Source organism: Hevea brasiliensis, chromosome 7 (genome assembly GCF_030052815.1).
Source record: "Hevea brasiliensis isolate MT/VB/25A 57/8 chromosome 7, ASM3005281v1, whole genome shotgun sequence".
In the NCBI taxonomy this organism is placed as follows: domain Eukaryota; kingdom Viridiplantae; phylum Streptophyta; class Magnoliopsida; order Malpighiales; family Euphorbiaceae; genus Hevea; species Hevea brasiliensis.
This window is the reverse complement of record NC_079499.1, coordinates 5024018-5038314: the sequence shown is the minus strand read 5'-3', so window position 1 is coordinate 5038314 and position 14297 is coordinate 5024018. Positions and strand designations below refer to the sequence as shown.

Genomic DNA, 14297 nt, shown 5'->3' with positions numbered 1-14297 from the left:
TAGATATTTCAGATGAGGGAGCATTATTAGCCCTTTTTTCAGTGAGATCAGACCTGCGAAACAGGATCAGAGTTTTCCAGCGTAGAGACCCGCAATTGATGAAGATTATAGAAAAAGTATAGCAGGGTGAAGGTGGTGAGTTTGGATTTGCCAATGATAGCGCTCTTATGCAAGGTTCCAGGATATGTGTGCCAGACGTGGACAATCTCAGGAATGAAATCATGCAAGAGGCGCACTATACACTGTACAATGTCCACCCAGGCTCCACTAAGATGTACCATGATGTGAAAGATAGCTACTGATAGAATGGCATGAAGAGAGACATAGCAGACTTTATGTCTAAGCGCTTGACTTTTCAGAAGGTGAAGTTTGAACACCAGAGGCCATCAGGGAAGCTGCAAGAGCTCCCTATCCTAGAATGGAAGTGAGAAATGATCACTATAGATTTTGTAAATAGGTTGCCTCGTACCATGCGGAGATATAATTCGATATGGGTAATTGTAAATCGTCTGACTAAATCAACTCATTTCTTGCCAGTGAGAACCACCTATTCTATTGCACAATACGTCAGGCTCTATGTTCGAGAAATAGTCAGATTGCATGGAGTTCCTGCTTCTATAATATTTGACAGAGGGCTCCAGTTTACTTCTAGATTTTGGAAAAAGCTACAAGAAGCACTTGGCACACAGTTAAACTTTAGTACCACCTTCCACCCTCAAATAGACAGGCAGCCTGAAAGGACAATTCAAACACTGAAAGACATGCTTCGTATGTGTGTTCTGGATTTTGGAGGTCAATGGGATGATCAGCTACCCTTGGTAGAGTTTACCTATAATAACAATTATCATTCTAGTATCGGGATGGCACCGTATGAGGCGCTATATAACAGAAATTGTAGGTCTCCTCTGTGTTGGACAGAAATGGGAGAAGCGAAAGTGCATGATGTTGAACTAGTGCAGTATACTTCAGAGATGGTCCCCTTAATTAGAGAACGATTGAAAACAGCTTTCAGTAGGCAGAAGAGTTATGTAGACCCTAGACGGAGGGACGTAGAGTTTGCAGTAGGTGATTATGTATTCCTAAAGGTTTTTCCAATGAAGGGAGTCATGAGATTTGAAAAGAAGGGCAAGTTGGCACCTCAGTATATTGGACCTTATGAGGTTAATGATAGAGTTGGAGCAGTTGCCTATCGGTTGGAGTTACCACCCAGCCTTTCTCTTGTTCACCCTGTATTTTACATTTTCATGCTCAGGAAATACATACCAAATCCCTCTCATGTGCTACAATCGGATACAGTAGAGCTGAAAGAAGACTTGACATTCGAGGAGCAGCTAGTAGTCATAGTGGACTACCAAGTGAGGCAACTAAGGTTGAAAAAGATCCCTATGGTTAAGGTATTATGGAGGAGCCAATCAGTTGAAGAATGCACTTGGGAGTCAGAGCGGGACATGCGTAGCAAGTACCCTTATTTGTTCAATATGTAATTCTATTCTTTCATTCTGCCTTGTGTAAAATTCGAGGACGAATTTTCTGTAGGGGGAAAGAATGTAACACCCCTAATTTTTAATTTAATTATTTTATGGGTAATAATTAATATTTTATTTTATTTAAATTTTGGGGAAATTATTTGAAATTTTTCAAATTTTTGAAATCAAGTTCGAATTTTCAAAAATATATAACTTTTGTGATTTTTAAAAATTAATTTAAAGACCACGTGGCAAAACTAAAAATATATTTAGACCCTATGAATTTTTCTGAGTTTTATAGAATTTTTTTAAAATTTTTGGGCCTCGTTTTTTATTCTAAGGCAGAGTAAAAATTCAATTTTCAGGTATTTTGAATCAAACTGATCGAATTGAATCGAACCGAATCGGACCGGTCCCTTCTTCTTTTTTTTCCTTCTCCTTTCTTCTCTCCCCGATGCCATTTTCTTCCTCCTGTTTCTCTCTCCTCCCTCTCCCTTCGCGCTGGCGACCGCTCCCCCACCCTTCCCCGCACCGTCGCCGACCTCCCCCGCCCTTCCCCAGCTGCCGACAGGCCTCCAGGCCGCCTAAAAATCACGCCAAACTCCTCCCTATGCGTGCGCATCGCTTTGACTTCTCGGGCCGATTTCGGCCAATCCAGCCACCAATCGAACTGGGACTTGTCCCAAAACATATCTACACCTCGAGAGCTTTCCATAGACATCAAGAACACAAAAATTCATCGGCGGTTTGTCCAATTTTTGCTCCGAAAGTTTTAGCACATTTTGATTTTTGGGCTAGATTTCTCGAAAACTGTAAACCCCACCAAAAATCTGAGAGTATCGGAGTGCTCCACTCATCGAGAGCTTCGCGGCAATACCCATTTTAAATTTTTCCAACACTGTTTTTCGGTGGTCCAGCGAAACTTTGCAGTGTTTTTCCAAGCATTAAATGAGTTTAGAAAATTTCATAAAAATTATTTACTAACCACCATGTTGTGGGCTTCGCGTAGGTACATTCAATTCAAGGAAATTCGATGGTTGCTCGGATCTGCAATTTTAGGCCGGGCAAGTGGACTACCGGGAAAGTTTCAGAACCTGGTTGAGAGTATAGGTTACCCAACCATTTTCAAACGTCCCGGACGCGTCTCTAGGGTCGGAATTTACATAGGTAAACCTGAACCCTCATTTTTCTTAATTATCTAATGACTGATTTTGATTAAAAATCTATAAAATATTCAAGGTAGGTTAGAAAAATATAATTCCTATTGCATTAGCTTAATAATATTGCTAAGGACCGCAGGGCAAAGTTTTAGAATTTTTAGAGCTCATTTGTATAGTTTTTGCAAAAGGAGTAATTGTAGGGAATAAATTGTAATTTTCCAAATTATGGGTGTTGACTATTTGGGTGGGCCTAGGAGGGGTCATGTAATGTGATTGAGTTATGGATGTGTGACTTGTAGATATAGAAGTGCATTTTGAGCCCTTTTGCAAGTTGGGTAGGTCATAGGTATAGGGAAGACTCTATCGGATTTTTGACACGACTTAGGGTGTCTTTAATTTTTTCCAAACTTGTATTGAGTAAAATATATTAAATAATTGCAATGAAATTTGTCAGGTGAGCCGGGACAGCCTTCCTCCTCCTCCCAGCCGCCGCAGTGACCTCTGTTTAAGTCTGTGAGTAAAATATTAATTTTAATTATAATTTCAATATTATTATATGATCAAGCATGCCCATGCATCACTTATAAATATGTATCTATGTAGCTAAACACTAGGCACATTTTATAATGCATTCTTAATTAATGAAGTACCATGGTTGTTGTTTATAGTAATTTGGAGCAGTGTGCGTGCGTTGGTTTGCTTGTGGTGTGTGGTGTTAAATATGGATAGGACGAGTAGACGCGGCTTAAGAGACACTCGCTGGGACTCGGTCCTTTATGGGTAAGTCGGGGTAGGCACGGCTTGAGAGACACTCGCTGGCCCTTGCATTTGGTTTATTAAGCGAAAATCCTACTTGAGAGACACTCGCTGGCAGAGGTTGGATTAAGAGAGCTGTATAGGGGATCAGCTCTCATATATGTACTTTTTGAATAGTATTAGGTGTGTGAGTGCTCCAAATTTCCTTTTTACTGTTACGATGTGATTTGTATGAAATTTATAATGATGTTGAATTCCACTCCGTAGGATGCATTAGCTTTAGATAGCTATAGAACTTGTGGTTAAAATTAGTATTTTACTCTCTGAGTTGAACGCTCACTCTTGTTTATCTTATTTTTCCAGGTTACAGGAGGATTACCTGTTGTGACTAACCTGCTGCTCTTCTTCGCAGGTCAATTAGTAATATCTAATATATTTTATACAATTTAGTTAAAATTTAGACTCCACATGTGTTAGGAGTATTTTAATCAATTTGAGACTGTAATATAATATTGTGTTGAATTTATAAGAATATTAAATGCATGCATGACTGGATTGGATGAGGGAGTTGAGCTCCCATTGGATTTTATGATATTATGAGTATGTGGAGGGTAAGCTGAGCTCCCCAAATTATTATATATTGTGTTTACAGGTCGAGCGAGTCAAAAACTCTTCGTTGTACGATCTATTTTATGGTCGAACTCTATTCAGTTGAATTCTTGAAATTGGGCTCAAATAGGCCTTAGGATTGGGTTGAGGAATAGTTAGGCTTACTACGGGCCTCGGAGGCTTTAGGCTAGCCCAGGTCCTAGTGCCGATCCAGCCCATAGGTTGGTCGTGACATTTTAGTCCCTATAATTATTTTCTTTTGTACTCAAACTATCATGATCCTCTTCCTCTTATTTCTTTCTTACTCTCCCTTTTTTCATTCTCCCCATTTTTCTTCCCCTTTACTCCCACACACTTTTCCCCTCATTCTCTCTCTATTTTTTTTTTTAATCTTTTGATTTAAAAAAAGGTGCAAATTGTTTGCATGAAAAGGTTAATTAGTTCTAGATCTCCACATAATCAAAGTAGTAATCCAAGAGAGTTGTTTTATAACAAAGAAAATACAAAAATGATGCTCAATGAATTGAATGAAAATACTTGAACAACTTAAAAAAAAAAAGTTCAAATTTAGTTTTCACATAGCAAAATTTTCATTTTTATCTAATAATATATTTTCAAAATATTATGTTTTCAAAATATATGACCAATTAATTAGTTTTATTAAAATAAAGAAATTAAATAATAATATTTTTTAAAATATAGAGACTAACTCATTAATTTCACTAAAATATAAGTACTTAATAATAGTTTGATTGGCATTATAATATGTTTATTAAAAAAAAATATTGACAAAGGGATTAAACAATTTAAAGCAAGCAAAATATAAGGATTAAATAGTATATTTTTCAAAATATAGAACCAAATAATAAATTTTACTAAAATAAATAAATTAACTAGTAGTTTTTTTATAATTTAAAAAATAAAATTTAAATTATAATTATTAAAATTATGAATGAATTACTTTGAGATTCCTAATATTTTAATTGTTTACAAATTGATCTTTTATTTTAATTCGTCGTTATCTCTCTCTCTCTCTCTCTCTCTCTCCCTCTCTCTCTCTCTCTCTCTCCATTTATGTCTCCTCAATTTCTCCCTCCTTTTTTGTAGAATCACACTCTCCCCCCCTTTTCCAAATAACTATAACCCAAATTCTGCAACTAAAACATATGACGCTGAAAGTGGACTACTTGGCAAATGTCAAGAGGACTAGCATAGACTCTTTCAAACACATTAACTCCAATATGATTCATATGGGATTTCCCAGCAGTCAAAGAGAAATCTTCTAAACGTGAGAATCCTGAACCATTGCAAACCAAACCAACGAAAGACGACATATATATTAAGCATGAAGTCAAGTATGCAATTTTCAAAAGCCTTACTATCTCAATGCGTTTCACACCAATTGTATGTAGAAATGCTTGAAGATGAGAAGAATGAAGATAAAAGGGATGAAGAAGTAATCGTTTTAGATTTTGATTCCTCATCTTGACCTATTCTTAAGGATACACACTTCACTTTTAATAATAAAAAAATATGTCATGTGAGTATTAATTTTAATGCTGCTAGAAATTTTATCAACCAAGTATTAACGGCCTAAAATTAATGACTTTAATAAAAAAATTACAAACGCTAAGTATTAATAGCGTGAAAATATTTTTTTTTTCACACTTTTTTCTATTTTTAATTGATATGCTTTAATTTATTTTTTTAAATAAAAATAATATACTGCATAACAAGAGAAGCATTTTAAAATGAATATTTACCACGTATACATTCAGTCATGTGTGGCTGAAAGCATGCTATTTCGAGTCCACAACGACCCATGAGGCATTAAAAAGCAACTCTGGCAGGTTAGAGTACTAAGGGCTATGACAAGACTCAAGCCTACCTTAGTTACACTTTCATTTCCAAATCTATCTTTCTATCAAATTGTTTGGCATGGTCCTGCTACACTACAATTATAGTCTTATGATTTGTGGATTCTTCTTGCTTCAATTTAATTTATTATAAATTTAATAAATAAATATATAAAATTTAAATATTAAATAAGTAATAATATCTCAAAAATCATGTATATTATATTAGCCTATAGTACATGATCATATTCATAATACATGGAGCAAAGGGTAAAGTTTATTAATCCTTATGCATTTATGTCCTAAACTCCTAATCTATGAAACTATACTGAACCATTATGGTTCATCTTATGGAGGATGGAAATGAGCTTAGCACTTGTCAGCGGCTTCTCTTGATAATCATCCAAACCAGCTTCCATGAATTCTTGCACTTTTTCTTCCATGGAACGAGTAGATACCCCAACAATGGTGCTACGTATTCCCATGGCACGGAGTTGCTTAGTTGCCTAAAGCCAAAGAAACTCAATATTAGCACTAACACCAACAAGAAAATCGATTTATCTCACTCAGAGACACATGTAAATACAATATGTACCTCAATGCCATTCATGATAGGCATGTCCATGTCCATGAGAATAAGGTCAAAATTTCTGCCTGAGGAATGGATATCAATGGCTTCCTTTCCATTCCTCACCTCCTGGTTTTCTATGCCAAGATTTTGCAACAGCCTGCGGTGAATGGTTCGATTGGTGGTATCATCATCTACAACTAATGCAGTTATTTCTGTTCTGAATTTCTGATTCCCATTTACCATTTTGTTTTTCTTCCTACTTGTTGCTCCAAACTCCATGAAACTAATTTCTAGCTTTCCTATATAGAGCTGACCCAATGTTAAGAACAAGAACAAGAAGCAGCAATGATAATATTGTACTTGATCACAATGGCATATTCAAGAAAATAATGATAAATTACGAAATGGGTTTCGTAAATAACTTGAATTTGAACACCTTTTTCCAGTCAAAGTGTGTGTTTTGTGTTTGGTATATGGATGAAGCAGAAGATGAATCAGACATAATACCCAAGTGCATGCATTTGTCTCTCAATCAATCCATTCAAATCCTGAAAAGAAAGAATTAATCAACTTTGAGAAGAATGGATACTTACTTACCAGAATGGTGTGTGTGTGTATGATCCAGAAATGGGTTTTTTGGAGAAGATAGGAAGAGGATGATAGAAAAGAATGGAATGATTTCCATGGCAGAATTCCAGTTTAATGACCTATAATGCTAGACAATAATTGTACAGATATGATGAAAAGTATTACTTGGATTGTGTTAAAAATCACAAGATCTACAGGATGTGATTTCTTTCCTTATTTAAGGATTGCCATGATGAACAAGTTTCCATGGAATCTTTGAATTTTTTGCAGAGTAAAGGATAAATAGTGCACTTTAACGGCTGCGGCTTTGGTTTTTCTTTTCTTTTCTTTTTTTTTTTTCCCTTTTCTTTTTCGTTTGTTTTCTTTTGTTTACAGTTATCACTTTTCTCATTTCTGCTCACAATTATTACTTGTAAAATAGCCCAACTTTCAAGTTTTGAAAGGAAACGAGGAATTAAAAGATTCAATTTTTTTAAAATTTATTAAATATATTTATTTATTATTAATTTTGTATTGAAAATTATTAATATTATATAAAAATATAAAATATTATATCGAAAAGAGTGAAATACTACATAGAAAATATAATTTTTTATGTTATTGATGTAAATTTAATAATAAATAAATCTATTTAAAAAATCTTGACAAATGAAAATAATGTTACACTTGTTAAAAAAAAAGGTTTAATGCTCAATTACACCACGTATTTATTGAAAAATTTTAATTTAAACTATTTATAATTTTTTATTTAATTTAATTTAAAAATTTTAATTTAAATTTAATTTAACTTAAAAATTAAAAAAAAATCAAGAAATTTAGTTTTAAATTAAGAATTTGAACTTTTTTATTTTTTTATTTAAATCAAGAAATTTGGTTCATAAATTTTAATTTTTAGGCTAATTTGAATAAAAAATTAAAAATAAGATAAATTAAACTTTTTCAATAAATATAAGAACTAAATTAAATATTTTCAAACAAATAATAATATTCACAAATACAACTCTTATTTAAGTAATTGATAATAATAAAGGAAAATATATTTGCTAGGTTCTTACAGTTGGCAAAAATTTAATGCAGAATCTGTTACCCATTGTTGTCCATTGTCATCTAGCATATGATAATCTGGTCTAGTTTGGCTACGAGGCAACAATATATTAGAGGTAGCTACCCACATAATGAAATTAATATGATATCCAAAGACAAAGTCCAACAGATTTTGCATTAAATGACTTTGGGATAATTAGATCACACAAAGAAGTAATTTTCTCACCAACTCCATAATTTCAACACGGTTCCATTTGTCTAAGTAGGACAATGATGAATGTAGCCTATGTCTAGTAATATTCGAGATTCTCTTACCTAGGTCCGATTTAAATATATAATGAGATTCATCTATTAAATATATAAATTTTATATATTTATATTTTAAATTTATAATAAATAAATTTTAAATAAAAATTTTTCGTAATATACAAGAAATTAATAATTTAAACTCTAATATACAGCTACTTCTTCTGTCATCTTTAAACATTTCTAATATATATACGAGATTCTCTTACCTAGGTCCGATTTAAATATATAATGAGATTTATCTATTAAATATATAAATTTTATATATTTATATTTTAAATTTATGATAAATAAGTTTTAAATAAAATTTTTTTGTAATATACAAAAAATTAATAATTTAAACCCTAATATACAGCTTCTTCTGTCATTTTTAAACATTTCTAATATATATAAATAAAAAGATTCAGAATGGTACCATAAAAAGATGATTTGGGCTAATGAAATTCAACAGACAATAATGAATAATTTCTAGTTAAGATTGAGCCATATTTTGTAAGCCACCTCTAACTTAATAATTTATCTGAAGACTTCAACTTAGATATTAGATATTGATTATTTTAAAATTTAGTTTATTCTTTTTAATTTTTAAAATAGAGGTAATATTTCTTCTTTTATTTTTTTTATTTATTTTTCTTTTTTAAAAGTGGCAATTTTTTTTCTTTTTTATCTTTAAGTAGTATATATAAACTAATTTAAAAAAATATTAATAATTAAATTTCAAATTTTAAAATTAAATAGTATTTATATTAATTACAATTAAATAATTTATTTGTTAATTCTTGAAAATAAATTTATTTTTGACTTCTTTTGAATATTGGATATAGGGATTATTCAATAATTTAATCGTTCTTTATTTTTAAATTTATACAATTATATTTTAATTATTTATTATATTCTACTTTTTAAATCTATCATGTTTATATTGATTACTTGTTTCCATAGTATAATAGATTATGTTTCAATAAATAAATGTTCCCATACAAGATATAAAATTTGAAAATCAAATAATTATAATAAGGAGATGTACCATTAATTATATAACATTAATTTCAATGATTTATATAGTTAAATGAATGTTGTTTTAAATAATCCAAAATAGTGTATAGAAAACCATGAAAATTTGCATTTGCTGAGAAATATAAAACATTTAATTTTAGAAGAATAAACCAAAGACCTAAAAAAAAAATCAACAAGAGAAGAAAAAATAAAAATAATAAATTAGGAAATTATTTTATTTTTTAGTTAATTATTATTATATTAGAATAATAATTAAGATTTCATATTTGAATATATGTATTATCATATATATTTGGTATCATGGATAATTCTTTTTAATAATATATGATTTTTTAAATGCAATTATATTCTAAAGGTATTACATTATTACATTATTATGAATGAATGTTTACAAAAAAATAGTTAATAATAATTTAAGAAATGAAAATTTAATTTAATTTTGATAAACATAATATTATTCAAAATTTTAACATATTGTATTTAATATAATTAACTAAAAATTTTAGCCTTAGCAAAATCTTATAATGTGATGCTGAAATATAAAATATAAAAAAACAAATATTAAATAATAATATTAAAATAAAAATAAATTAAATGAAGCACAGACAAAATTATTAAACCAATTGTTTCATTTCATCTTATTTTAGATTGAGAGAGCATTTAAAATGACTAAAGAATTACAATTATATTGTATCATAATTAATTAATTTTCATCAACAAAATTTTAAAGGGCCTATAGAGCTTTTATGTGGCACAAAGATTACATCATACATAAAAAAAAAAACATACTTGCATATTAGATTTTTTTTTAATTCATTAATTATTAATTCAAAACATAAACATTTAGAAGTTATTAATTTTATATATAAATTTTATATTTTAAGTTGATGTTGAATTGAGTATACTCATAATATTATTACTCTAAATACTCTTAGATGGTTGATTTTTTTTTAATCACAATTTTAAGTGGTTTGCAGTTCTTATATAATATATGTAGCATCCGTTGGACAATTATGTTTAGATTTGGTTTATCGTGAACTCAATATATAAAATGTATAATGAGACCCACATATAAAACAAATGAAATTTAAATTTTTGTGCTTTAAATTTAGGATATAATATTTGAGTTTTAAATTCACCGTATACTAAGTCTAAGAAAGTTTTTTTTTCTGTGTTTTACATCAAACTTAATAATATCACTTTTATAATTTAAAAAGAGAATGAATGCTTAAATTTAAAAATAAATAAATAAATTAAAAGAAAAAACAGAAGAAGATTAAAAAGAGAGTTGAATGATTAAATTTAAAAATAAAAAAATAATAAAAATAAAGAAGAAGAAAGAAAGAGTGGGGTCAATTTGACCCCTCACTTATATATGTTCATGTATCCACCAATGGCAGCTTTTGGGTTTCAACTATATTCTAAAGAAGCAATCAAACAACTGCTAGATATGTTTGACTGAATCTTATCCCTATACCCAGTAAAGAAAAAAGATTTCATTTTGCATGGTAGAATTGGCTAGCTGTAACCATTCAAAATATGCTCTGGCTCAAAACTTTCTTAAAAGATCATCAAGGAATTGGTTGATTGCATTGGTTGGTTGGTCAGCAAACGTAACCCTCGGGAAAAACATATCAACAAACTAGCTTGTGCTTTACAGCTACACTATATCCTCGTGCAATGTCTTTGCTTTATTTCATTGTTGTTTTTTCTGCAATCATGTATTATTGCCATCTACAAGAAGCACAGTCACAGTCAGCCTTCTCCTCAACACCACAGAATAAAATCCATTCAAGTACACCACATAATAGGAAAGTAATTTCTCAGATTTTCTGCATCCATCCCCATTAAATTTTTTTATAACTATGGAAAATCTAATGATCTCCACGTGATGAGAACGCAATCTTTACTTTCTTCCTTCATTGTTCTATTCTTTTTTAAAGTATTAGCGACAGATACTACAATGGTGAGATTCGAACCTTGGCATCCACTCTTAGTTAGCCTCACCTTACCATTAGGCTGAGGTAACGGTTACCCTTTTTTATGTTCTTCTGCATATCAAGCAAATAAGTTAGAACGTTGAAGTAACCTTTTTGTTTCAATTTTTGTTTGGTCATGTATAACACAGAAAATCAAATGTCAAAGTTGATAGGCTGATATAGAAAGAAGATACCTAAGATGACAGAGAAAAATAATATCCAAAGATTTACAAGTTTTGAATATTTATGTGAATCTAACATCTAAACAAAGCTGAATGATGAAAAATGATTCATATAGCCCAGACTTGGTTGTTATTGGTAAAAGGACATAAAACATATAAAGTTTGAAAGCAACCTTTGCTTGCATGGTCACATAGCCCAAGCCAAGACTGAAATGGCAAGATGTGAATAAGGGGAGTAGGAGCTAGGTAGTGAGTTGGAGGCAGTTAGTTGCTGAGTCAGAGAAACAGTTATTAGTTACTTGTTGGTTATTTGCAACTGAAATTAGTAGAATAATGGGTTGTATGAAAAGATATTAGCATCCCTAATTAACTTTTGACGCCATTTTTGACGTGAGAATTAATTCTAGTGGATATGAACCATTGCAAACAAAAGCAACAAAAGACAACATACATATGAGCTTGAAGTCAGGCATGCAATTTTCAAAAACCTTATACCTCAATGCGTTGAACACCAATTGTATGTAGAAATGCTTTAAGATGAGAAGAATGAATATTAAAAAAAATAATAAAAAAGGCATTTTGACTAAATAAATCTGAACTTTGGCATTTTCGCTAAATAAATCTAAACTTTGACCCTAATTGCTCCTAATTGCTGTTTATATATAAAACTTTTAATTTTAGATAATTTAATCATAATTTTCAAAATTAAAAATTTTGAATGTAATCAGCAACTAACATAAAGGTTTGGATTTGTTTAGCCAATAAACCTAAAAAGAGAAAAAAAGTCATCATTTTAGATTTTGATTCTGATTTTGACATATTCTTAAGGACACGCATTTCACTGTTAATAGAAAAAACACATGTCACGTCATAGTTTTAACACCATTAGACATTTTATCACTCAAGTGTTAACGGTGTAAAATTACAAACTTTAGGTGACAAAGAAAAAATTAAAAACTCTTGAGAACTAATAACACAAATCCTGTTTTTAATTGATATGCTTTAATTTATTTTTTTTAAATAAAAATAATCTATTACATAACAGGAGATGTTTACCACATATACAATGACGTCAATTTTTATTAACTAATTTTTTGTTCATTTGACTTCAACTAGAACTTGAAGTAGAAGTCTTAAAGTTTTAGAGACGACTCTAATTTATGAGGATATGGATAACTCTTATACTTCTTGAGCATTTTGTAACAAGAATGATAACCCATAGAGGCTTGGAAGAGGATTAAAGAATGATTAATTATTGGCTTGGATGCATACAAGAAGACACTTTCTTTAATATAGAAATTTTATTAGCACCCCTTTTATATATTAATCAAGGCCATCAGGTTTTGCATATTTATTCTTAGCTATGAAGTTCCTCCAATGAGGAAGTAGAAGATGATCTTATCACTGTTCAAAGTAGATAAATTTTATTATAAAAACAGGATATAATATAAATAGCATTCGGTTATTAAGAATGAATTTCAAGAATTTTGTCAAGATCACTTCACTCGCTCCAAATTGTGCTGTCATTCCCTCGTCTCCTCTCTTTAAGAAGCCGGGGAAAAGAATAGCTTACTTAAGCCTTGTAGAATAGAATATATGAAAAAGAGAGTATTTTCAGTAGCAATGCAATGCTGCAATGACAAAAAATCAACTTAGAAAACTTTGATTTGATAAAGGTAAATTTGGACTTTGGAATGTGTGTATTTGAAAAATTGCTGTCGGAGAATGGAATTACTTGTGAAGATTTACCAGCAGTGGAACTAAGATTTGCATTGCAGGAGTAGCGAAAAGCAATGCCTTAGAGGTAGAGCCCCGGGCCCAAAAGCTAATATTAATGGAGGGCAAGATGGCACGATTTGGTTTTGAGCAGCTCCACTATGTTTTATTTTTCTGGTTTAGAGGAAAAAAAAATAATAATCTTTCCTCCATCTAATATATTAATGCCATATTGAAGAAACTGGACTCAATATATAATTTGTCGTCTTAAAGAATGTGCAACTTTTCTCTTGCCATAATTTTTTTATGTGCAAAAGCGACGGCATGAGACTGGCCATACACCCCGATGTATTCTTTTAACAATTTTAAAATCATAGAAAAACCATTAACTAACATTTTAAACAATAACAATAATAATAATAACTCCTTAATCAGCCACCTCGACCTGGTTTTAAAGGACTTCAGGGAAGAACGCAGTCATTTTGTTTCCATCCTTATTAAATTGTTTCTTCAAAATTTTAGTATTAATTAGATAGTTTCTTCAAAATTTTAGTACGACTAGTAAGTTCAACATAAATCTCACCCCCTTTCCAAGCAGCGTGTTCATTTTCGCACTTCGTATGAATTCAGATGTAGATATCGGTTCTGAGGGCAACACACGGAACATCAGGCTATAATGATGTTTCAGTTGAGTTCTATAATCCCACCTAGAGTCCTAGCTGTCGTTTGTTTTTTTATGTTTTTAGCTTGTCTGCTCTTTCTGCAAACAACTGCTCATATATTTGTTTAAATATTTTATCCTTCATGAATTCCTTCCAATAAAAATGTCTCTAGATGACACCTTTTTTTGAACCGCGTAGGAATGCATGATGTTACAACATGTCTCGAGGGAGAGACAAAAATCATTTCTATCTACCATATTACTAAAGCTGTTTCCGAAATATCGATTATAATATTTGCAAAATAATATGTTTCTCGCTAAAAGCACTCCTCTCAAAAACCAAACCATCACAAACACGAGGGATATTAAAAAAAAAAAAAAAAAGA

The 14297-nt window shown here is 30.8% G+C and overlaps 1 protein-coding gene across 4 annotated transcripts; it reads right to left on the bottom strand.

Moving 5' to 3' along the window:
* Window positions 1–6037: 6037 nt before the first annotated feature.
* Window positions 6038–7264, bottom strand: LOC110643390 (two-component response regulator 24). 4 transcript variants are annotated; one of them, XM_021795747.2, is made up of 3 exons: window positions 7016–7264; window positions 6443–6717; window positions 6038–6353 (listed from the first exon to the last, which is right to left on the bottom strand). In XM_021795747.2, exons 1-3 carry the CDS (start codon window positions 7101–7103, stop codon window positions 6171–6173), a joined length of 546 nt encoding a protein of 181 aa, XP_021651439.2. In that variant the 5' UTR covers window positions 7104–7264; the 3' UTR covers window positions 6038–6170. The 4 variants fall into 4 exon arrangements, with proteins under 4 accessions (XP_021651439.2, XP_058006487.1, XP_021651440.2 ...); XM_058150504.1 differs by having other exon boundaries at window positions 6443–6727; window positions 7012–7261; XM_021795748.2 differs by having other exon boundaries at window positions 7012–7260.
* Window positions 7265–14297: the final 7033 nt, after the last annotated feature.

Coding starts and splice junctions, on each gene's coding strand:
- LOC110643390 (XM_021795747.2), bottom strand. CDS start 7,103: ATGGAAATCATTCCATTCTTTTCTATCATCCTCTTCCTATCTTCTCCA. Junction 6,718..7,015: donor TACACACACACACCATTCTG/GTAAGTAAGTAT, acceptor AGCTCTATATAG/GAAAGCTAGAAATTAGTTTC. Junction 6,354..6,442: donor CTATCATGAATGGCATTGAG/GTACATATTGTA, acceptor CTTTGGCTTTAG/GCAACTAAGCAACTCCGTGC.